The sequence below is a fragment of the Lytechinus variegatus genome, chromosome 12 (assembly GCF_018143015.1).
Source record: "Lytechinus variegatus isolate NC3 chromosome 12, Lvar_3.0, whole genome shotgun sequence".
NCBI lineage: Eukaryota > Metazoa > Echinodermata > Echinoidea > Temnopleuroida > Toxopneustidae > Lytechinus > Lytechinus variegatus.
The window spans coordinates 5,328,884-5,352,851 of record NC_054751.1 but is presented as its reverse complement, the minus strand read 5'-3'; the positions used below and the strand labels follow the sequence as shown (position 1 = coordinate 5,352,851).

Here is a 23,968-nt window from a genome sequence, read left to right as displayed (position 1 = left end):
ATATCTGACTTTGGCGAAAACAGTGATTTTGAGCCCAAAACAGACACTAAAGTTGATATCTCTGTTTATGGACTAGGTCTACGAGATGGTAAACAATGTCAGTTGGCTTGGTCCGGGTACTAGCGGGGGGAATGCCGTTGGATCTCGAATCATGAGTGTTGTGAATGTGGTCGATATGTGCAAATAATTCAGTGTGTAGGTCACCAACGCCCCTAATAATTCAGGTTTCAAAGGGTTAAAGGGTTAAGCATGATTGACTATTGAGCAAATCTTAATTATTTTCTTAATTTGTTCCCTCTAGGTCAAACCTTCATGATCAAACAGGAATTAGATGAAGACATGACCAACCCTGATACAGGTCAAGAGCAATGTACTATACAAGGTAAGATCTCTGATTTATGTAGGTTGCTTGATTAATGTTTAAAGAGTTAAGCATGATGGACTGTTATCAGTCTGAATTATTTGCTTTCTATAATTTATTTGTTCATACTAGGTCAAACCATTACCATCAAACAGGAAGTAGATGAAGATATGACCAACCCTGATACCGATCATGACCAATGTACCACACAAGGTAAGCTACACTGCTCAATGTATGTTCTAGTGCTAGCTTGTTTAACCCTTGGAACCCGATAGGCCGGAATACCGTCCCACCAGTAAACGCGCATATACCGGCCTACAGCTATGTGACGTCAAAAACATGGATTCTAAATGTCAGGTGATCTTTCAAAATGACGTCATCTTTCTAGTACGTGTAGGAATATTTAGTTGATGATTTCAGTCAAGGTTCGCAATGATTTCGGAAGGATTAGCATAAAAAATGGCCCAAATATGCCACTTTTTTGTGGTTGCTTGTGTCGTACATGTATGTACAGTAACACACGGTGTAAAACGCGGCGAGTCACGTGCTTATTACAGGGAAGCCATTGGTATATCTGACTTTGGCGAAAACAGTGATTTTGAGCCCAAAACAGACACTAAAGTTGATATCTCTGTTTATGGACTAGGTCTACGAGATGGTAAACAATGTCAGTCGGCTTGGTCCGGGTACTAGCGGAGGGAATGCCGTTGGATCTCGAATCATGAGTGTTGTGAATGTGGTCGATATGTGCAAATAATTCAGTGTGTAGGTCACCAACGCCCCTAATAATTCAGGTTTCAAAGGGTTAAAGGGTTAAGCATGATTGACTATTGAGCAAATCTTAATTATTTTCTTAATTTGTTCCCTCTAGGTCAAACCTTCATGATCAAACAGGAATTAGATGAAGACATGACCAACCCTGATACAGGTCAAGAGCAATGTACTATACAAGGTAAGATCTCTGATTTATGTAGGTTGCTTGATTAATGTTTAAAGAGTTAAGCATGATGGACTGTTATCAGTCTGAATTATTTGCTTTCTATAACTTATTTGTTCATACTAGGTCAAACCATTACCATCAAACAGGAAGTAGATGAAGATATGACCAACCCTGATACCGATCATGACCAATGTACCACACAAGGTAAGCTACACTGCTCAATGTATGTTCTAGTGCTAGCTTGTTTAACCCTTTGAACCCGATAGGCCGGAATACCGTCCCACCAGTAAATGCGCATATACCGGCCTACAGCTATGTGACGTCAAAAACATGGATTCTAAATGTCAGGTGATCTTTCAAAATGACGTCATCTTTCTAGTACGTGTAGGAATATTTAGTTGATGATTTCAGCACATGAAAAGAAATTAAGCTTAATCAGTTTACAAATAAAAGATTAAACCTTTATGCTCATGAATAGGTATCTGTTTATTTATGATTCAGCAATATATATCATATACATATATATACATGTATATATTTTGATGATAAAAGTGAAGACTTTACTACCATGAATATATATGATATATATTGCCGAACATCATAATGAATATATATTGATGAACATCAAAATGCCTAAACAGATACCTAGTCATGAGCATAAAGGTTTAACTGTTTATTTGTAATCTGATTAAGCTTAATTTCTTTTCATGTGCTTGCATACTGTAACTTAAGATTGGAAGAAATCATGTAACTGGTAAACACTTTACTAACATGAATATCAGTGTGTGGGACTAGAGTGAAATTTCATGGTATCTTTGGAAGAGTTTTTAAAGGTGAAGACATAAAATATCATCATTGATTTTAACATATTTTGTCAATATCATACCAATAATTAACATACACGAAAATCAAGTTAAAAAATTATTTGTCCGGGGGTCAAACTCAAGGTCAAAGTTAAGGTCAAAGGTCATGACCTTATAAATTGCTCCAATATATTATTCGATGCATGTTTTGGATTCCTCTCTAAATTTCCTATCAAATGGTACCAGTTTCATGAAAATTGGTCAACACGTAACGACACAGTGGCCATTGAAAGTTGAAGGTCACGCCCATTTTTGTCAAAACAAGGAGAAAAGGGCGGGCCGTAGCGCGAGAACCGACGGACCGATTGGACTAATTTTTTTTGTTTTGTGCTTGGGCCATGGTGAATTTTATGTATACCAAATTACAACGAATTCTGAGACGGTCGGGTGCAACCACTGGGTGAATCCAGATGGAATGACCCTTTAGTTTATTCAAAATTTCTACAAAAACAAGAGATGCATTTAAGTACAATGAGAAGTAACAATGCATTGGCAAAATGTGCAACATGAACTTGTCTGACAAGTTGTCTGATCTGACAACTTTCCTTTAAATGTATTGAGAGGCTCAGTTGCTATGATAACTGTCAGATAAAACATACTTTGTCAGATAAAATGTTGACCAAGCCCTTGAAAAGGTCATCTTGAAAGTTAGGTGCAGATGATTTATCATCAGTATGTTATATATTTGAGCGAGATGATACAACACGCACTAGACGTCCAATACAATGAATTTGAGCAAAGAAAGTAATACCGTAAGTAACGGTGTATTAACCGCACCCGTGTATTAACTGCACCCCCAACTTTGGACTAAAAAAAAAAAAAATCTTACTTTTACATGCACATTTGAGGTACGAAGAAACAAAGTTTTTAAGATTTCAAAGTATCCAAAGAGATTACCGGTATGTGGAAATCTGCTGTTCTTGATCAATTCATCTACAAATGTAAAGAAAGAAAGAACGGTCCCGACAATATTGGCAACTTACACACTCACTCACCTCACAGTCACAGTGTACACGCACACACACAGCACTGCCATTACATTGCAAACTACGATACAGTACCAGTCATGCCAGTACATCAAATTATGATCTGTGTCTTTCCCAGCGTAGGAGGAAGAAACATTCACATTTCTTGCATCACAACCTCACAATCACTTTCAGAAATTTGATGTCTTAGCATGAATTTTGGATACGGGATTACAGGAAGGTTCAAGAAACAAAGAAATTGACATTTTGTCCAGTTGTTTTTTACGGCTTCGTGCCGTCTCTCTCGTGCGTGGTTTACATGGTATCTTATGAAAAGCAAACAGGAAGGCAAAAAAAAGCTGGCGCGAAACGGGACTTTGAATAGCGCCAGCTTAAGTTGCACTATAACCACATTCTAACGCAATCTCTAAGCAAGCGTTAAGCTCACTCAACTCTCGCTCATCGGTGACAAAAATATTACCGAGTATGCTTGGCGTCTCTTTTAAATTAGCCAGGGAACTTCACTACTTTGAATCGAGAATAAAGTCAAAATTAGTGTCATGAAGGTGGGTGCGTTTGTTATGGACAACATTTAATTAAGATCGTTCGCTTCCCATTACCCGCGGCTCATACCCCTCTAAACGACATTGCCTGGGCGGCTACGCCCGGCCACTCGATGTGTTGTGAACTGGCAGACATCGTACATGTACGGGAGGGGTTACGGCGGGCTGGCTCGGACCCGTCATCGTGTATAAACCGCACCCCCGACTTTTGCTTCTATCCCGCCGAGAAAAATGTGCTCATTGTATTTCTGTTATTAATTAATGTAATAATGTTAAAAGTGAAAAGAAGTGAAGTATGATAAATAAATGTAATACTTAAATCTAATTTAATGAATTTCATAATTGGTATTGTTTCCATTGCAGGAACAATTTAAAAAGGATCTGGAAACTGGGGTGGACAACATAGATTACAAGCTCATGAGCCAACAGACATTGAAGATTGAGGGATCCAGCTGTACTATACTACATGTATCTTTAAAATGTGACAAAGAATCAACACCTTGGTGTGAACACGAAGCCAGGTAGCACATAGATGATGCGAAAGCAGACATTCCTAGACAGTAGAAGCAACTTGACGATACTACCACGTTTCTCAGAAGTGATGTGGATTTGATTGAGTGGGAAGGCCACAGAGCTTCTGAAAGCCTGCTGCTTCTCACACAATATCTGAAATTAAACTTTGTTAATTCAGGTCAAGTGTAGCAGTGGGCCATTAACTCTTTGCTGGTGAAGCCACGATGCATGTGACATCGAAGTCTGAAACTTGTTAGCTTCCCCGATGTATCAGAGACTACTGGGGTGTTTACCCAGCAGAGATGAAATTCACGACGGCTGTGGGGATATTTTTGGCCCTCAAAATGTTCAAAATCCAGAAGAATTTGCAAATCACCCTCTATCAAAAACGGTTGTGTTCAGTACAGAAGATAGTAAATGGAGTAAACAGAAACAGAAAAAATGGCCCCCATTCTTAAAGTATATTGTTTCATTGTCTCCCAGTAACAGTGTCAATCACCCAGAATAGAATTCATTGAAGACCAACAAACCTATATTCCATGGATTTCTTCAATGTTGGTAAAGTCATTGTCTGACCAAGCAACCCTGTTCAAGTTTCTGATGCTATTCTTAATATTGCAGCCCTTTTTGCCTGGAACAAAAAATATGTGCTTACACAAATTTCAATATTTTCTTTATCATATTGGACTCCTTCACATCAATGGTAGTGATGTTGTATACATTACCATGATAGATTAAAGATGATATTTTGATTGCAAATTATTGTCTCTACAAAGCAATCAAAATTTCATGGGGGATATACGTATATATTTATTAGCCAAATTTTGACATTCTATTTTTATACAAGAGGGTTTTATTGTGGCTATCTATGCAATATTTTATTTACTGCATCTCTTTTTTTGCAACTCAATTTATTGACGAACGAAGACCATTTCCATCTCATTTTTCAGTACCTTTATTTAAAAGTATAGGTGTACCATACAACTTGTCTTACACTTCTCGATTCCCCACAATCACAATGCAGTGTATGAAAAAAAAAGTATCTTTCATTCCTTTTAGTTATAATTTGATTCTGCAGAGGTGCTAACAGATGTTATGCAAAAAAAATGTATTTTTTATTGACAAAGAAAGAAAAAACAGGGTGTGAAAACATTGTTTTGGAAGTCTCTCTCCCTGAACATACTGTAATTGTAAAAGTTTTTACATGTACAATGTAAAACCCATTTGAGTAGAGACTCAGCCTGCATAAAGAATGTTGGTGACATGACATTTGATCCTGCGACAATTGATCGCGGCTTTATTTCTTCTTAAGGTGAAGGGATAGGGTTGTAATACAGTACCAAAGTGTGACGTCAGTTGCCATGGTGTCATGGCGGGCTGGTTCTATAAACAGAGTCGCAGCAGACGATCGTCTGTACACATTGGCTCGTCTGAAAAATAGGTTGCAAGCGATCAAAGTCCAATAGCAACCATTTTCTCCTATGAGAAACACCTGCTTTCATTGGCGGGTTCATTTGTTTAGAACCAGGTCGCCATGACACCATGGCAACTGATGTCGGCACTTCCGTACTCTAGGGTTTAGGGTTAGGTTTAAGGTAGTGTGTAGTATAAAATCCAGGGTCAAATTAGTCATTTAATTAGTGTTTGGAATTTACAGCCGAGCAATTATCGCCAGAGAAAACATCATGGAACCAATATGCGGGCTGGGGTCATTTGAAACTTTATAGCGAAATCATTTAGTCTCCAACAGGTTTATGGTGCAATCATATTTCCCCTGTGGCTGTACGGCAAGTTGAAAACAGCTGCTTTAACATTTTTTGTACATGTAATGTACGAGCTACATACATGTACAGGTGGTTTGAAAAGAAATGAATAAAACGGCTGTTTTCGACTTGCTGTATAATGGTGGGCCCCAATTCTGAGCACCTAACAATGTGAGTTAAGATTTAACATGAATTTCTTCTTATTTCACAAAATCTTTCAGTTGATAATGTTCCTTACATCATAATGACTTAGTGTGCCAAATATCTCATAAAAATTTGAAAGAAATATATAATTTTCTTGGAAATAATCTCGGGCAGTCATTTTCAGATTGAAAAAAAAAATGGTACCCCATGTCTGCGCACTCATTCACTTTGCACACGATTCGAGGAATTTGATGACAAAAGCTGTATTTTGAGGCTGTCACATGAAATGCCCTGAATTCATTATTTTTCCACCATTTTGAGTCGGATTTTTTTATGAATACCTGTCTATGTAGTGCATGTGTAAAGTTCGTGCACGTTGCGTATCTTCTGTAACTAAAATCGCGCAGATACGCAGGTGCACAGACTTGGGAGACCGCGCAGACATGGGGGAACTGACCATACAGCCGCTGTAGGGGAAAATGTGACTGCAGCCTAATCAACTGTTTGGTTTAGAGTGGAGCATACTCATCTTGTTTTAACTCCCTAGCCTGACAAGGTATTATTATCAGGTCCCTATTGGTATGTTAGAAGTGCAATATAGTAGATTCCTATTGTGTATATTGCTCAATATTCTGTCAAGAGAATGAAGGTACAGTAGTGCGCATTCAGTTTACTTTGACCAATCAAGATAAAAAAAATTTGGTGTTCAGTGTGCATTTTTTACTATGTGATGTCATTGGCTCTCCATAATTGAGGTTAAAGTTCACTGTCTTCTCTGGGTGGTGTTTCACAAGACTATTTGTAGATTACAGCTATTTTTGAGGTTTGGAAAGAGCCGAAATTTGCTATCACTGATTGTAATCCTTGGTATATAAATCATGCATTATTTGGTGTTGTGATTCATATATTATTTTCAGTTAAACGATTTCTGGGATGTTTTCAAAGATGTGATTTGGATTTTTGTTCGTGCAGCTTGTGCTATTTATTCTACATGTATACGTATCTCAGTTTGTTTGGTTTGTTTTGATACTGATTTAGATTCACCGTATCGAATACATAAAGTGTATAACACTCGATGCTATGTGTGATTTAAGTCCACTGTTCATGCAAATAATTTGAATACAATACACAGTGGTCTCATTATTTTATGTCCTTTATTTATCCCTTGAATGCTTTAGTGCCTATACAGCGGCTCAGCTACAGCAGGGGTAATAATACGATGCCAAGTATCAAGCGCAGTAGAGTATATGCAGTTATATAATTAGCTGCACTATACAAATGGAACAAAGTTTTTAGGATGCCTAAATCATAGAAGCAGCCATGAGTTGTTAAGGCCCAGTATTAAAGAAAACCCATGAAGAAATTCTATTTTTATAATATTTTGTATTTCAAGAGGAATTTTAAATTATTGTATAAAGTACTAGTAATCATGGACCATACCTGACATTTTTCCTAATTTGTGTGTACTACATGTAATGAAAATGAAATTTACTGACGTCATGATTTATTTCAACCCATGAGTAGTGGAAAATATCTAGAAATTTTACAACCAGGAATCCCCTCTTACAACTATCTGGATGAATATCTTGAGATGTTAATGTAGCTAATGAGGTGTTTCACACAGATTCAAGTCTGAGCAAAAATTTGGTCATTCGATTAGTGTGTAGAATTAAGAGCAGATCAATTGTCGCCGGAGCAAATGTCATGGAACCGTCGTCAGATCATGCTTAGAGTACATGGGTGTTCATAAGTGAGATTACACATCAAGGTCAGATGGATGTCAGCTTTCTTGGGGAGCTGATAACTATTTGCTGATCCCAGACTCTGGGAAAAGTATTTGCAAATGCCTGTATAAACAGAGACATCTTGGGAAAGAGCACACTCGGCTTACCATTGAGATTAGAAAGTAATTGCAGCAAATATTTAATAAAGATAATAGCTGGATTTGTAAAGCGCTTTTTGCCTGATACAAAGCGCTGCTATTATTAAACCGGCTTTTGTTCGAGCTACCATCACTGGTGCACAGTGCATGCACGGAATTACTCCTGTCGGGTACCCATTCACCTCACCTGGGTCGAGTGCAGGAGTGGACAAAATTTCTTGTTGAAGGAAAACACGCCATGAGAAAGTTTTTAAAATCAAGGTCAATTACCACAAATTTTCATAGATCTGGTGAATTGAAATTAACTTGTACAATACAATATAAGTATTTATATAGCGCTCTTCACAATGATTGTATCACAGCGCTTTACAAAATGAGCAAAATCAAAATTGTGAAAGAAGAAGAAAAAAAAAGAATACATACATAAATAACAAGTAAATTTCATCTTTTTGAAATCATGAAATCTTAGCTGAAAACTCTTACACAAAAATGCATATGTTGGACAGTCTATATATATATAGCTTGGAAAAGTACCTGATATTTCATGGAATTCTATCCTTATTTTGCTCATTTTTCTGCAATTACACATTTTTTTCTAGAGCCATTTGGCATATATTTTTTTTATTTAGACATACAAACACCAGGGTGGTCTGGTCATTTTATTGGAATTTTTTAACTCCTTGAGATCGTTACCACAACTGGTGTTTAAACTTTATCTTTAAGTTGCTTTGTTCTTTGTGAAACTGTACCCTTTGATTATATATCTTGTTATGTGGTTGGTTTCTAACTTATTAAAATATCTACTTGTAATAATATGAACTTGATCTCTTGCCACTGTACATTATAAATACTAATGTGAATGGTTTATGTTTCTTGAGTATTAGATTATATTCAGGACAGAGTTCGAGGAAAGACTATAAAATCTGCCCAAAGTATGTTACTGTTGATTGATTTGTGTATAAAAATATTAATCAATTAAGTCTGAAATTTTACTTTCAATCAATTTTTATTTTCAGAATTCTAGGATTCAGATCCAGCGAAATGTATTGTTGTACATATGCATGACCAAATCATTTCCAAAACCCCCAACAAGCTTCTTCTCTGTGTTCAAAATAACCCCATAAACAATTTTATTTGCAGGCTTTATTTACACATTTTGGCCCCAAAACAAGTTGTTGCCAGAATATGAAAATGGGGAAAAGCTTAGGGAAAAAACATACCCTCAATAGAGATGGCCATGCAATTCGTCCCTGTTTTCACGAAGTGACGGATGTGCGCGCAACTTTTTAAAAGCCAGTTTTGAGTAAATCGCTTGCAAAGGTTTAGACCTCAATCTCAACCTCTTTAATGTATGCAGGGTGAATAAATATCATATTTTCGTAGAGAGCATATTCTAGACAATCTTCGATTCCAATCATTTGCATTTTCCTTTAGTATTTACGAAGATAATGAGCTATAAACAGAACCATATTTTCGTGAAAAAAAAATATTACGGGACACGCTTAGATTTATTTTCACGAAGTGACGGATAGTGCTCCGCGCGCATAGCCGTCACTTCGTGAAAACCCGAAATTCAAGGACGCGCTTCAATTTTGTTTTTACGAAGTGACGGGAAGAGGTTCCGCCTTAGTCCCACGTATAGCCTAGTGGATGCAATTCCATACTTATGTTTTAGATATACACAAACTCTTTATTTCCTATTGCAAACAAAATTAATCCTAAATGTGAGATTAATAGGGCCTGCAGCTTCCGCTAATAAGTACAAAAAATTACTTATAATACTGTTTTCTTTTTTTTCACGTAATAAAAGGGAAGCCCAATAGACACACGTTTTAAATTCTTAGGCCTATTTTATTTCAATATCATATTCATTTTTGAAAGATGAACAATGAAATTCGAAAGCTTTGTATAACAGGTCATGAAAAATGTGACTACAATGTAGTCGAATTGTCTTTTGTTCTTGTTAATTTATAAAGAGTTTAATTATATACCCTTTGTGTGCTCTGACTCCGTTTGGAAATTGAAAATTCAACATTATAAACTTTTGTTAGTCTATTAACCTCCCTACCCCCTTCATAAAATGAAATCCCGATTGATCAATGTCTCTTAAATGTTGTGTATTAATTCTTTGTTAAGGCCGAGTTAGTAATTCAACATTATTCTTTGAGACTAATACCTCGAAAATTGTAGTCAACTAAATGTGGACCTAACTTGTCAAAGGCAACAAGAATTGGTAAATTATGACTAATTGCTACCCCCCCCCCAAAAAAAGAATTTGTCAAAATAAAGCGAACAAATTTCGAGTTACATATCACTCTCGCCCCCCCCCCCCCCTCATTCTATCTCTACTCCATTTTTCCTTTATCACAATGGTCATGTATTCTCTCCTGAAAATCCTATTAAAATATCTTTTCATGCAAAATGAGAGTTATGTCATAAATCATTAAAAATACTAACGATATAAAATAAATTCTTCAAAGTTAGCAATGTGAATAAATTTAGAAGAACACTTTTAATTCTATAACATATAAAATCATAGCAGCAAGTGACAAATAGAAAATTAAAATGTAACATTTTTTTTCATATCAATCATTTCGATAACATGATAAAGGTATGCTTAATAAATTCATTAAAGTATCATCTCCATACAATGTTAACAATGGAAATATATTTTTGACAAAATTTTAAATTCAATAATACATAGGACCATAATCGCTAGTGACAAACACATCAACATTCATAATTATTAAAATTAATTTAATATTGCACTGTGAAAGGTATAGGAAATGAACCATCAGGTACACATTGTCAGAATTTTGTCATTTTATACATTTCATAAAATTTGAATATACTGTTATGCAACAATGTATTTATTTGTATATCATACCTTGCTAAACACAATCAGTATAATCCTAGTCTGGGAATGCCACATTTAGAAATACAGAATTGCTATCAAGTACCAAATTCTACATTCAAAACATTCCAATGACAAATTAATAAACTTTCAATTACAAGATTACTGGAAAATAATTAATGCTAGTGGTGCAGGAAAGTTGTATTCTCTAATGTATATTTGTATTAACATACACGTATACAAGTATAATGGCCTATTTCTTTTTCATCAAAATAGAAGTAACATTGTCAACATTACTTATTACATTCACTACTCTTTGGAATTTTTTAATGAAAAGAATGTCATAATTAAATCAATTGCCTTTAGAGTTATTTCATGTTTTTACACACTGCCAAGGACTAAAAAGTCCAATAGTACAAAAAGCTTATCTTTACCGAAGGAAACATGCAAACATTTGAATAAACAATTATAAACTATGATGGTCAAAGAAAGAAATATAATTTTAAATCAATAATTTAACGTCATATCAAACAGGATAATTTTTTAAACAAATTCATAATAAAAAATCCAAACAGCGACAAAAGCAAAAAAATATGCAAGGATAAAAAATACGAATGACTAAGTAGATTTGTATTTTTTCCATCATTCTCAAGTCATTGGCTAAATAACATTCATCAATACATTTTCCAATCAAACACTTGTTTTTTAATTGCAAATTATTGTCAGAGTCCAAAACAGGAACATATATTAAAATACACCTTAGTTTCTTCCAAATCTGAAAACTTTACAAAAAATCGTCTTCATGGTTTTAGAAAATAACATCTTTGATCTAGTGGGATTAAAAAAAGAGTAAAATTCTTACTACAAATAGACAGAAAAACATGTGCTGCAGTGTATCTTTAACCTCCAGCTAAACATAATCATGTATTACTTCTTTCGTGAATAACAAAATCTAACAGTTGGATTTTCTGGAATAAAATTACGACACATCAACTGCATGAACCAGGTGTGTGAGCGATGACAAATAAAGACCTGCAAATTCTGTAAAGAGTTGGGGGATTAAATTGAATGAGCTCTCAAACTATTGTACAGAAATGGGGGATATCAAGCTTAAAATAAAAAGCAAAAAATAACTAAAATCAGCTTAAGAATTCTCACACCCCTGATAAACCAATAAAACATTACCTCATGGAAGAGGGGGGGGGGGGGGTGTCTGTATTAATACATTTGGCTTTTGAAAATGAATTTACAAAAACCTAATATGATTTTCACCCCTACATCCTTACTAGTAATATATCATGCAGCTATCGAGTTTCACAATGCATGTCAGTCTAAATTGTATGATTGTTATTATTAAAGAATATGTAGTATTAACACAATTCATTTAAGCACAATACAGCTAATAACATTCAGTTTTATTTTAAATGTAGAAATATGCAGTATTTCTGTTTTTTAGATAGCACCAAGCAAAATGAAAACATGCGAATCAAATGAATGAAAAAGGGTAATTATTCTGCATCCATATGTGGACGATGTGTATAAGCAATTTTAACATGTAAGTATAGAAGATAAGTGACTATTCTGAACTTTATATTTGACTGTATATATAAAATATCTTTAAAGGAGTTCATAATCATATCACTATAAGAGCAGAGACTTATAGTTCAAGCAGTATAGTTTCTTTATATAATACACTGCTCTAAAAATGAAACCAGATTTGAAAGTCCTATCAAAATTAAAACTAAACTTATGTTGAAGTCAAAATCTCAAGAAAATTAAAATTGATATCAGTTACCCAGCTGGAAAAAGAAAGTTAGATGAGAGCACTGAACCTGAAAGGCCACGAGGTAGAGCCAACTCCTTCACATTTTCACAAGTGTAGACAGAGTTTCATCATTAGAATTGCAGTCAGAGTTCTCAGAAGATGTTTCTAGTTTGGTTACTTCAATAGTTCAAAACCAGGGCACACTATAAAAATCCAGTCACTACCAATTCCACTGTCATGTCACCAAATCAGATCATATCTGCGATGTTCAGGGAATCATCAATGACACATCTGACAAGTGTGTCGGCCCCTGGATGTAACCTATGTGTGTGGAATGAAATAATGTACAAATTATCTGTTTGTTTTCAAAGTTTTTTGTCAATCCAATATCAAGTTTGTAAAATAGATAGCAGACTCAATATTTTAAATTGCCCTTACCAAACATAAACCTCCCCAGTCAGTATGGTACAAGAATATACTTTATACACTCTATTTACCAATGATAATTTAAGCAAATATTTCAATTAGATGTTTCCAATTTATAAGAAAGTTTCAGCTGAAAATATGATCACATGTCAAGTTTGTAATGCTCTAGGGCAGTACACAAAGCATCTGTTAAAATGAGAATAATGTTCTTTTACAACTTAGAAATACATGTATATCTGCTAAATTATAACGTATTCCAAAATTAATATTTTCTGATTATAACTTTGAATCAACGTAGTTTTATAGCTTCATTGTTTACCAGATTTGCAATTGAAATTAATTTTGGTAGTGAGTGAAAATCAATGAATTGCTTATACTGACAGGATGTCATGTGAGTTTATAACACTATGAAAATTCTCACCTGGAATTGTATCTGACCATCAGCAACAAGTGTACCAGGACTTGGACTTCTCTCATTTGTTCTCTGAAACATCACTTATTGTATATACTGCATCTGAAAAAAATGAAAATATCTTCATCATCATGATTATGATCAAATCCGAGGTGCAATTATTTATGTAGATTCTTTCAGTTTCTGTAAAACGTTATATAGAGATAAGGGCGAGGAAGTGGCCACCAAACAACAAAGTATAAAGCTCTATCTACATTAGATGTAGACTGAGTCTGGACTTGAGATGATTTATTTAAAACATAAATCCCCAGTAATCTTCAGTTTAACTAAGGACTCAACTTATTTGCCCACACAGGTTGGCCACTAACTTTACCAAATTAATTCATGATCTCAGCATTCATATTGTTATTTATAGACCCCCCCCCCCCCGGGTGGGGGGGGTATCTTTCCATTACATATTTTTTAAAGTATGTAATTACATGATGAGTTCACTATAGCAAAGCAGATAATAAAATATATGTATTCATTTGTGATTTTTTTATGTAAATTTATTGCAAATACTATTCATATGGCCTGGGAACTTGTGAAGACAAGTTAGAACTTAACGAGTATGAGTTAACACAATGGCAATGCATGTAAATTAGACTAGATCTAGGCTAGGCCTAAACTTTTGCACCTATATACGATTATTTCACCAAATCCTCAGCCTTCATTAAATCTATTTAGTCTTGATAAATGTTATAAAATATTCTAACCCTTATGGTTTGACTGAATTTACATTCAAGTTCGATTGAGTGACAAAGTACACGCAATACTCAGTTCAATTTTCACTGACACGAAAATAAATATGTGGGGCAATGTATGTAGAGATTGGACGTTATTTTAAGGATTTTTGCTATCAGAGACGTTTAAAAAGGGTTGAAATCACTCGAAATGACTTTAAAGGCTGCATTACATTTATTTCCTTTCCTACATTTACAAAAAACTCACCATTTCATGGTCTTCGGCTGTTCCAAACTGTAAATATTTGCCTTCCGTCACTTCGTGAAAAAACTCTTTGAGTGCAAAGCGTATTCGTTTGTTTTCACGTAATGACGGCTGCTTATCCGTCACTTCGTGAAAACAAGAAATCCTTTTACCCGGTATTTTATTGAATGTCATGTCGTCATAGCAACGTAATTAGACATTATTGTGATCTGAAACTTTTTGAGGTTCAAGATATAAGTCATAGATGTCCAAAAATGCAAAAAACTCAAAATTGAAAAAGGTGAAAATTTTCCTCTTATCCGTCACTTCGTGAAAACAGGGACGAATTGATCATTGACCAGTCTTTCAACAGGACCCTTTTTCTTGAAAATACCCTAACGAGTGCACATGAAAATGGAGAAAACACCCCTTTAAACACATTTCTGGGGTCATGCATGTGTAGAGCAATATATTTGACTGCCCCTCCCCTGGGAGTTCATCTAACAGCCTATACACTTAGTAGATATTAGACTATTTGGTGTAACCTAACTGGAAATCAGAGGATGGTTAATGGGCTATGTTGTAATTACCTAGACCAAATTTTTAGTAGAAAAACTGGTTGTATGCGAATTAGGAGTGAATACATTAACCTTGTAGATCATAACAGGAATGTTACTAGGGCCCTAAAACCATCCTGGTTGTTTTGCTTATCAAAATTTGAGAATGCTATATGGAGGTTGTTTGTTCTTATCCAATGTGAAATAAAACATTTAATATTTTCCTAAACTGTGACTATGTTATTATTTGTCTTATTTTGGTTTTGAAAGGATCTTTTGGTAGGGAGAGGGGGGGAACAAGGGAGAAGCTAGAAAATTGAGATATGGAAAGAAGTTTGGAAGGATTTACTGATAATTAACGCCTATAACAAAAAGAAGAAATGAAAGTATGCTACATCATGTACATGGGTATCGAGTTCGGTGGAGGAGATACATGTACATGGTAAAGATTGTGATTACAAATCGCGAAAGTCCACGTGTGTATTTCTCGTAGGGGTAATCCCCTGGCCTTGGTTGCAAACGGACGTAGAGGGTGACGTAGCTGAAAATGGAGCAGTTTCATGCACGCTAATGGTGAAGCTGTGAGCTGAACAAGCTAACGTTAGGCTGAAGTTTAGGGTGTTACTGTTAGGTCTCATGATCATCTTTAAAATTTGGGATTTGGGGAAAATATCGATTTCATTTTGAGGTAAGTAAACTTGTGGATTGAGGAAGAGAGAGAGAGATGGAGATCGAGCGAGATTTTAATTGACTGTTTGACGAACTTAGAGTGACGTCGACAGTCGACAGTGCCTGATCGGCAAGGCTGAGCTGGGGCGGCGTAACCCAGCAGGGAGCTCCGGCCCGCTTCGCGGGCAGGAGCTCAGCTCAGGCCAGGGCTCGTCCGTGGAATACTTGGCAGACATCTACAAGGCGCTAATGCAGTTTCGCACCGGCCGGTTACCAGCATACCTCATCACCAATATTTGTTCCCAAATGTCATGACAAGTCTCTCAGTCACATTTCGATGTCAAGATATCCACCACTTTTCAAAATATCGTGATGGGGAATGGCTGTATTTCGGCTTCGATCTCAACGTCGTTGATCGACACGGCGTAGACATAGCTCCGCGGATCGCTTGGATTCACCGTGCACCGTAATGTTGATATGAACTGAAGTTAGCAACCAAATCATGCGAACATAGATTCGCATGCTGCATGCTGGCAGTTTGTTCGCCACATTTTCGCATGATTTGGTTGCTAACTTCAGTTCATATCAACATTACGGTGCACGGTGAATCCAAGCGATCCGCGAAGCGATGTCTACGCCGTGTCGATCAACGACGTTGAGATCGAAGCCGAAATACTGCCATTCCCGATCACAATATTTTGAAAAGTGGTGGATATATTGACATCGAAATGTGACTGAGAGACTTGTCATGACATTTGGGAACAAGTATTGGTGATTAGGTGTGCTGGTAATCGGCCGGTGCGAAACTGCATTAGCGCCGACATATACTCCTCAAAATGGGGTAGAATGGGGTCCCAATACTAGCACTCCAAATAAAATGGGGAAAAATGAATTATGCACTTACCTCGATCGATTACATGTATCAAGGTCTATCGTGACACAGAAAAAGTGATAAACGACACCCTCAAAAAAGGAAAAGTGAAAATGAAAAGTTCTGTCTCGTTCTCCTGTCAAAACAAAATGGCTGACAGATACTGAGAACGAATGCAACATAGTCATAGAGGTCTAACTTTTCCTTTTTTTGAGGGTCCAGTTTGTGCCTTGATGTCGGGATTCTGTGTCCCACTAGACCTTCATCCGATCCATGTAATCGAGGAAAGTGCATACAACTAGTTTATTTTTCCCCCTTTTATTTGGGCCCCCCCCCCCCGGATCCGCCAGTGTCCCTATCCTTCAAATCAATTTCCAGACGTATGGTAGTGACTCCAAACTTCGAGTGTGTCCATATATTGGCTACCGTTTATATCATGTATATATGCATGTAACTTCGTTCGTAGGATGAGTGCAAAAACTAGCCAATGTTCTTAAAATCTGACATCATCAACATGAAAAACAACCTAAAGTTACCCTCTGGCATAATTTCATTTAGGATGACTTAAGTATTCATGAAAATATTTACGAAAGATCAGCATTAATTGTCAATGTTCCAAAGAAATTGCGCCCGTTCCAAAGAAATCTGATATTCTCCACAAGCATGATATCATTTTGCAAGCAGATATAAAAAATCTGAGTTCAATGTGGTACTGACTGATTCTATAGCATTTTGTCGTCAATCTGATATAAATATCTCACCTTTTGCAGTACTTAGAGGCGCACGGCCAATATGAGAGAGATCATCTCCAATATCAGAGACTTATATAAAGAATTTGGGTATCCAATTTCAGAGACAGTTTCCAGTTTGGGAGACCAAGTTTCTTTGTTTACATTTGCTACAAAAGGATACCTTGGCGGCAAATAAAAATTTGATAAGCAGATTCCTCATGAAAAATTACCCCTTTTCACCACCTACTTAAAAAATACACCATCTACTTTTGTTTTTATAAGGATTTTGTTGTCATCTACACACAAAACAAATGGGCTTTTGACCTCGGCCCAGTGGGACAAAATTTGGGGTGGAAAAAATCATGCTTTTGTTGGTGTTTCTTTTGTTGTTTTGCAAAGCAAGTCTCCAATATGGGAAATTGTCTCCCTTATTGGAGAGAGTCTCCCATATTGGCCATGCGCCTCTACTGTTTTGAGCTTGAGTTTTTGTTGTCTCACCTGCGAAGCAGAGTGAGACTATAGGCGCCGCTTTTCCGACGGCGGCGGCGGCGTCAACATCAAATCTTAACCTGAGGTTAAGTTTTTGAAATGACGTCATAACTTAGAAAATATATGGACCTAGTTCATGAAACTTGGACATAAGGTTAATCAAGTATCACTGAACATCCTGCACGAGTTTCACGTCACATGACCAAGGTCAAAGGTCATTTAGGGTCAATGAACTTTGGCCAAATTGCGGATATCTGTTGAATTCCCATCATAACTTTGAATGTTTATGGATCTGATTCATGAAACTTAGACATAATAGTAATCAAGCATCACTGAACATTTTGTGCGAGTTTCAGGTCTCATGATCAAGGTCAAAGGTCATTTAGGGTCAATGAACTTTGGCCGAATTGGGGGTATCTGTTGAATTACCATCATAACTTTGAAAGTTTATTGGTCTAGTTCATTAAACTTGGATATTATAGTAATCAAGTATCTCTGAACATCCTGTGCACGTTTCAGGTCACATGACCAAGGTCAAAGGTCAATGAACTTTGGCCGAACTGGGTGTATCTGTTGAATTACCATCATAACTTTGAAAGTTTATGGATCTGATTCATGAAACTTGTACATAAGAGTAATCAAGTATCACTGAACATCCTGTGCGAGTTTCAGGTCACATGATCAAGGTCACAGGTCATGTAAGGTCAATGAACTTTGGCCATGTTGGGGTTTTTTGTTGAATAACCATCATATCTCTGTAAGTTTATTGGTCTAGTTCATAAAAAGTGGACATAAGAGTAACCATGTATCACTGAACATCTTGTGCGAGTTAGAGTAGTATTCAAAGTCAGCACTGCTGCTATATTGAACTGCGTGGTGCAGGTGAGACGGCCAGAGGCATTCCACTTGTTTAAATCTACTTTGGTCCGCGAAGTTAGGTCACACTTTTCAGAACGGTTTTTCAGCACAGCGCGCATTCATGGATCGGAATAGAATTTTGAGATCGCAATACCGGCGAAACCCCTTGATCTACTTCACATTTTCATCAATGATTTTATCGTTCACGACTCTTGAGTTGGGATTGTAATAGAGTTTTGGTTCAGAATAATGTAAAATAGGGATAACTGTTTATTTAGTTTGGAGGTTAGAGATAAGGTTTGGCTACATAGATTTTCCACTTGAGCAATTATTGCCGAGCAAATGCCATATAGCCGTTTGTAAGATTAGAATGTTTGATAAAACTCAAGTATTATTACATAATTAATCCTAATACCAAAACTTTTCACAAGCTTGACATGAGTTCTTACAAAAGAGACAAGAATTCCAGAGAATTCTGAAATACTCATTTCATCAGGACGTAACTTGTCTTGGTTAGCAAAGGTAACTTTGGCATTTCCTAGACAAATGTTTACAGAACAACGCCCCTACTGTAGACTCTGCTCTTCTTTGAAGGTTATAATATCTTTGGTCATTTTCAAACAAAAGTGGACATGGGGGTGAAAATTAAAACTTGCTGGAAATCATTAGGCTTCAATGTTTTTTGAAACTAGACATCTTAACGTATATTTTTCCATTTCATTTACATAAAATTATTAATTATGTCTTGAGATACAGTGAATTTTATGCAAGGGAAATTAAATGTTACAAAATGTTGATTTTTGCATTAAAATTCACATATTGCCTATCACAATATAAAATTTGTATTAGAAGCACATTTGTTGGCAAGATACAAGCTGTGTATTGTATCTAACTCCTAAAAAGCAAAAAAAAATTCTGTGAAGTGTTTTTCTGAAAAAAATTGGGTTTCAAAGTTTTCAAAACTGGTTGTCGTGTCACTCACGTTTTAAATGCAAAAAGTTTTCTAGAGCTGTGTATTCTGAAAATTAATTTATCCCAGTACTGGAGCAAATACAGTTTATCTGTACCTTATTGCATATGAAGTAACTTTGTCCAATGTGTTAAGGTAAAGCTAAAATTAACTGTCAAAGTTGTGTCGTGTCACTCACAATGTCGTGTCACTCACAAAATGTCGTGTCACTCACGTATTATATTGTGTATAAAAAAGGACATCCATTAATTTTTGAAGCGTTTTACCAGGGATACAGTCAAAATGTTGTTCCTGACATCATTTAGGCCTATTTCAGGCTAATAATTTCCTCCATCTTCCTAATTTTACTCCTTTTTATGGAAATATTGAATTTGACATTGAGTTCATCTATTTTCTCTCCTCTCCTTGGTTGCCTTGGTTTAAAAAATCCTGACAATTTTCCATTGGTGTGAAGACTCGGATCCTAATTCATATTTTGGTTAATGTACTGTGATTAAGAATATAACAACATAATCAATCAACCCAAAATTATGAATGTATCAAGAGAAAACCACTATACTTAAGCAATGGACATATTTACAATGCATAAAGGGTTGGTGAGGGTGATGGTTCAAGTCATACCTACACGTAGGTATTACTCGAACATTCTCTGTCTCCATTTACAGAAATAAGCAGAAAGTTCACCTTTCTTTTGAGTAAAGTTATTTCTTTGTTATACTCAGCTAGAAAAGTCACGGATCCTTTTTTGAAATTTGCAGAAATTTTAGTGGTAAAGTAGTGTACATGAGATACAAGAGATCACCATGAACACCAAACATTTTTTTCAAATTCAGAAAAGAAAATATTTTTCTTTTCCTTCTGATTGATTAAATCAACCTTTTCATTTGCCATAAAGCTTGTATTCCAGGACATGAAATAAACAAATTTGCAAGAAAACAAACATTTCAGGTGAAGCAATGAAAAGGCGCTTACAAATTCCAGCAAAAAGCATAGAGCTGAATTTTGGTACAGTGCCTACATGTACTGCCTTGGGAGGGTCCACATACAAGCAGTGTTCAGGAGAAAACCTATGCTTGTTGAGTTGAATTTCCAATTTTCTCAAGGCGATTTGCTGATAGTCCATCTGAAGTGTGCAGCAACGTGATTGTGGTTTGGTACCAAAAAAGACATTTAAACTGCCATGTCCTATTTGGACAATGCCTATAAAAATATTAAAGGAGGATAATATTGTAATCCAATATTTCAAGAAAAGGGAGTCATACATGATATCATTGGCTACCAGACCATGCAAGATGATGTGAGTGACTATTGAGAATACCTTTCTTACAAGGAAAAATTATTCCATCCGTTGTGGATGCTGAATTGTATAAACCTGTAAACTTTCATATACAGATAGGGAGAAAGAGTCAAAGTTTTGAATGATATCAGGCCACAAAAAGAATGTTTGAGTTGATGTCAATGCCAAGACCTCATAACACCTCCTTCAAGTGCCTCCTCCTCCTCTAAAGAGGAGAGTGGTAGAAGCCCTAGTGTGACAATGTGGTATGGTATAGGGAATGTGAGTTGATGGGCAAATATGACCATAAACCAAGAATAAAACATCAGGATGACATATTATGAACTTAAAAGAAAGCAGTTATTATGTAATTAAGCTTGTTTTTTGGTTAATGGTATTTTACTCTTCTACATCATGCAAAAAATACTTTCAATGTTGAGATAAATGTTGTATTTTTGCACTTGTCGTGTCACTCACGTTTTGGATGTCGTGTCACTCACGGTATATAGGAGGGTACCATTTTCCATAGAGAAGGCTTGATTGATTTCGACCATATGTGTTAGATAGGTACACTATTTATGTCCATTTACTGGTACTCACAGTACTCCATGACAACTACTTGGGCACGAATCCAACCATATGTGTTAGTGGTCAGAAACCCATGTCCAAAATTTGTCGTGTCACTCACGCACCATTTTTTAATCATATCTGCTAAACGAATTGTTGAATTCAAATCAAACTCGTAGTGGCCCATGCCAGTCCTACATTGTATATAATATAGTAGTCATGATTGATTCATAACCTTAAAGTTTGAAGATATGAGCCCTTAAACCTCTCCGATTGTCGTGTCACTCACGTTTGAAAATGACCCTTTATCAAACACACATTAACTAAAATATGTGAATATCATCAAACTTGTATGCAGATAGCATGGATGTAAAGCAGGAAACTGGTGATTGCGAGTATCTCTTGGGCATTGAAGGAGAAGGAAAATGTGCAGATGTATCATCATATGAACAAGAGCAAGGTTGGTAAATCTTTAGTATTTCATAGTGCAGTAGGTTTCACGGAACACCATGCATCGTTCTTGGGCAAATGTTGTCCTGAATAGGACCACCCAAACTCGACGTTTCGACAAGTTTGTTCTTGTTGTTTATCCCTGTAGTAATCTATGATAAGGGAGCAAAAATACTGAAAGCGGAAAGCAAAATCCCACAAGTGCACATGACCTTGGAGCATTGCGTATTTAGCCAGCAGGCTTATGCGCGTATTGCACCTTCATTTTTACTGAGCGCAATGAATTGAATTAAATTGTATTGTGACGTCAGCTCCTAAAGCCGTGCAATGGTACATTTTGGATGATACGTTTTGTGTGCAACGGTACGAATGTTTGACCTTTAGCCTCCCATTTGCTTGCGGACAACAAGCTAAGAAGGCGTGGTACAACATGTAATGTAATTTGAATAGATGAGCATGGTAGTAGATTCCAATCAGTTGTAATTTATTGATTCTTACTTCAATTATCTTAAAACCAATAGTATCAATTAAAAGAAATGTAATGGCCCTCACTATTACATGTTATAACCAATACACCACACAGTAGGGGAGATCGGAGTTATTTTGAACGCGGGTTAAGTTGAAACATTGTAATTTTCTTTAACGCCTGTAAAATAAATTTATGCAATACTGCCCTCAATTTATTGAGCCTATTAATAATACAACAGTTTCTAACCCCGATATCCCCTACCCAGCCTACATTAAGGGTTAAGCATGGTTGACCGTTATCAGTCTTAAATATTTGCTTACTATTATTTCTTCATACAAGTTTCATGAGGTTATTAAACTTCTACTCAGAATTTTGAGTAGAAAATTATTTACGCTAATTTATGCAAAATCATAAATCACAAAAGATGCCTCTTTATTTGTTGAATGTTTTTGATATATTTTCTTCCATGTGGTAGAGCTGCATGAGGATCTCCAAATTTTCACTCAGAATTTCGAAATATTGAAACAAAAATTATTTATGCTAATTCATGCAGCCAAAATTTATTCATAAATCACAATGTTTTTTCTCCTTCATTTGTTGATTGGAATTTAGTTTGCTTTAAATGATTGCTTTAGGTGGGGATATAAAATTTGAACATAGAATTTTGTAACTCATTAAATGTGCTAATTTATGCATATTTTCAAAACTCACAAAAACTACTTCTTTTATTGTTGACTGATTTTGATTTTTTTTTCCATCTGAGAGCTACATGAGGTTGACCAAAGTTCTACACAGAATGTAGAATTTTTGACTAGAAAATTATTTTAATTCATACGAAATTTATTCATGAATCACAAAGAATGCTTCTTCTAAAGTCATTTCTTCATTAATTTCAGTTCAGTTTCCTCTTATGTCACCAATATAATTCACTACATTTTGAACTGGACTGAAATTGAAATTTGTGTTGATTTCTTTGTGAGATGCCGGATGAGCTCCGCATCATTGATGTGCTAGATTGTAAAATTTCGGGCTTAATTTCTACCTTTTTGGGGCTACCTTTTTCATTTCAGGGGCTCCACTTTTTGTAAATACATTGTATGTATTTTGCTACCCAGGACAATTCACCCATCCTGCTTGTTTATTAATTGCGATTAATTTTCAAATTGTTATTTATTGTTAAATGATGAGCTGATTTATTGTTGTTCACTTTCGGGGGGGGGGGGGGACTTCCAGATTTTATGCCGCCCCTGAAAGCATGATTTTGGGTGACTTGAGGGGCAACTAGGTATTATCCGGGCAAATTTTTTCCTGCTTTGTATTGAAATGAAAACACTATCAATGAATTAAAGGGGTGGTCCAGGCTGAAAATATTTATATCTTAATACACAGAGTAGAATTCACTGAGCAAAACGTTGAAAATTTCATCAAAATCAGATAACAAATGATAAAGTTATTGAAGTTTAAAGTTTAGCAATATTTTGTGAAAACAGTCGTCATGAATATACATTAGGCAAGCTGATGATGTCACATCTCCACTTTCCATTTTCTTATGTTATTACATAAAGTCATATTTTTTTCATTATTTCATACTTGTGTGAATAATATGTCTCCCTTATAATGAAATAAGTGGCAGCAATAAATATC

The 23,968-nt window shown here is 35.8% G+C and overlaps 1 protein-coding gene and 1 long non-coding RNA gene across 2 annotated transcripts in view; one reads left to right on the top strand and one right to left on the bottom strand.

Moving 5' to 3' along the window:
- LOC121424719 overlaps positions 1–23,968 on the top strand; it is a 112,026-nt gene that overhangs the window by 8,604 nt on the left and 79,454 nt on the right. Inside the window, exons 14-15 of the mRNA XM_041620468.1 lie at positions 302–382; positions 494–574. Of these exons, the coding sequence (XP_041476402.1) occupies positions 302–382; positions 494–574 (162 nt within the window). The remainder of the gene's footprint in view (positions 1–301; positions 383–493; positions 575–23,968) is intronic.
- LOC121424724 lies at positions 11,557–14,709 on the bottom strand. The gene is made up of 3 exons (XR_005971423.1): positions 14,442–14,709; positions 13,461–13,553; positions 11,557–12,934 (listed from the first exon to the last, which is right to left on the bottom strand). It is a non-coding gene; the product is annotated as an uncharacterized LOC121424724 (long non-coding RNA).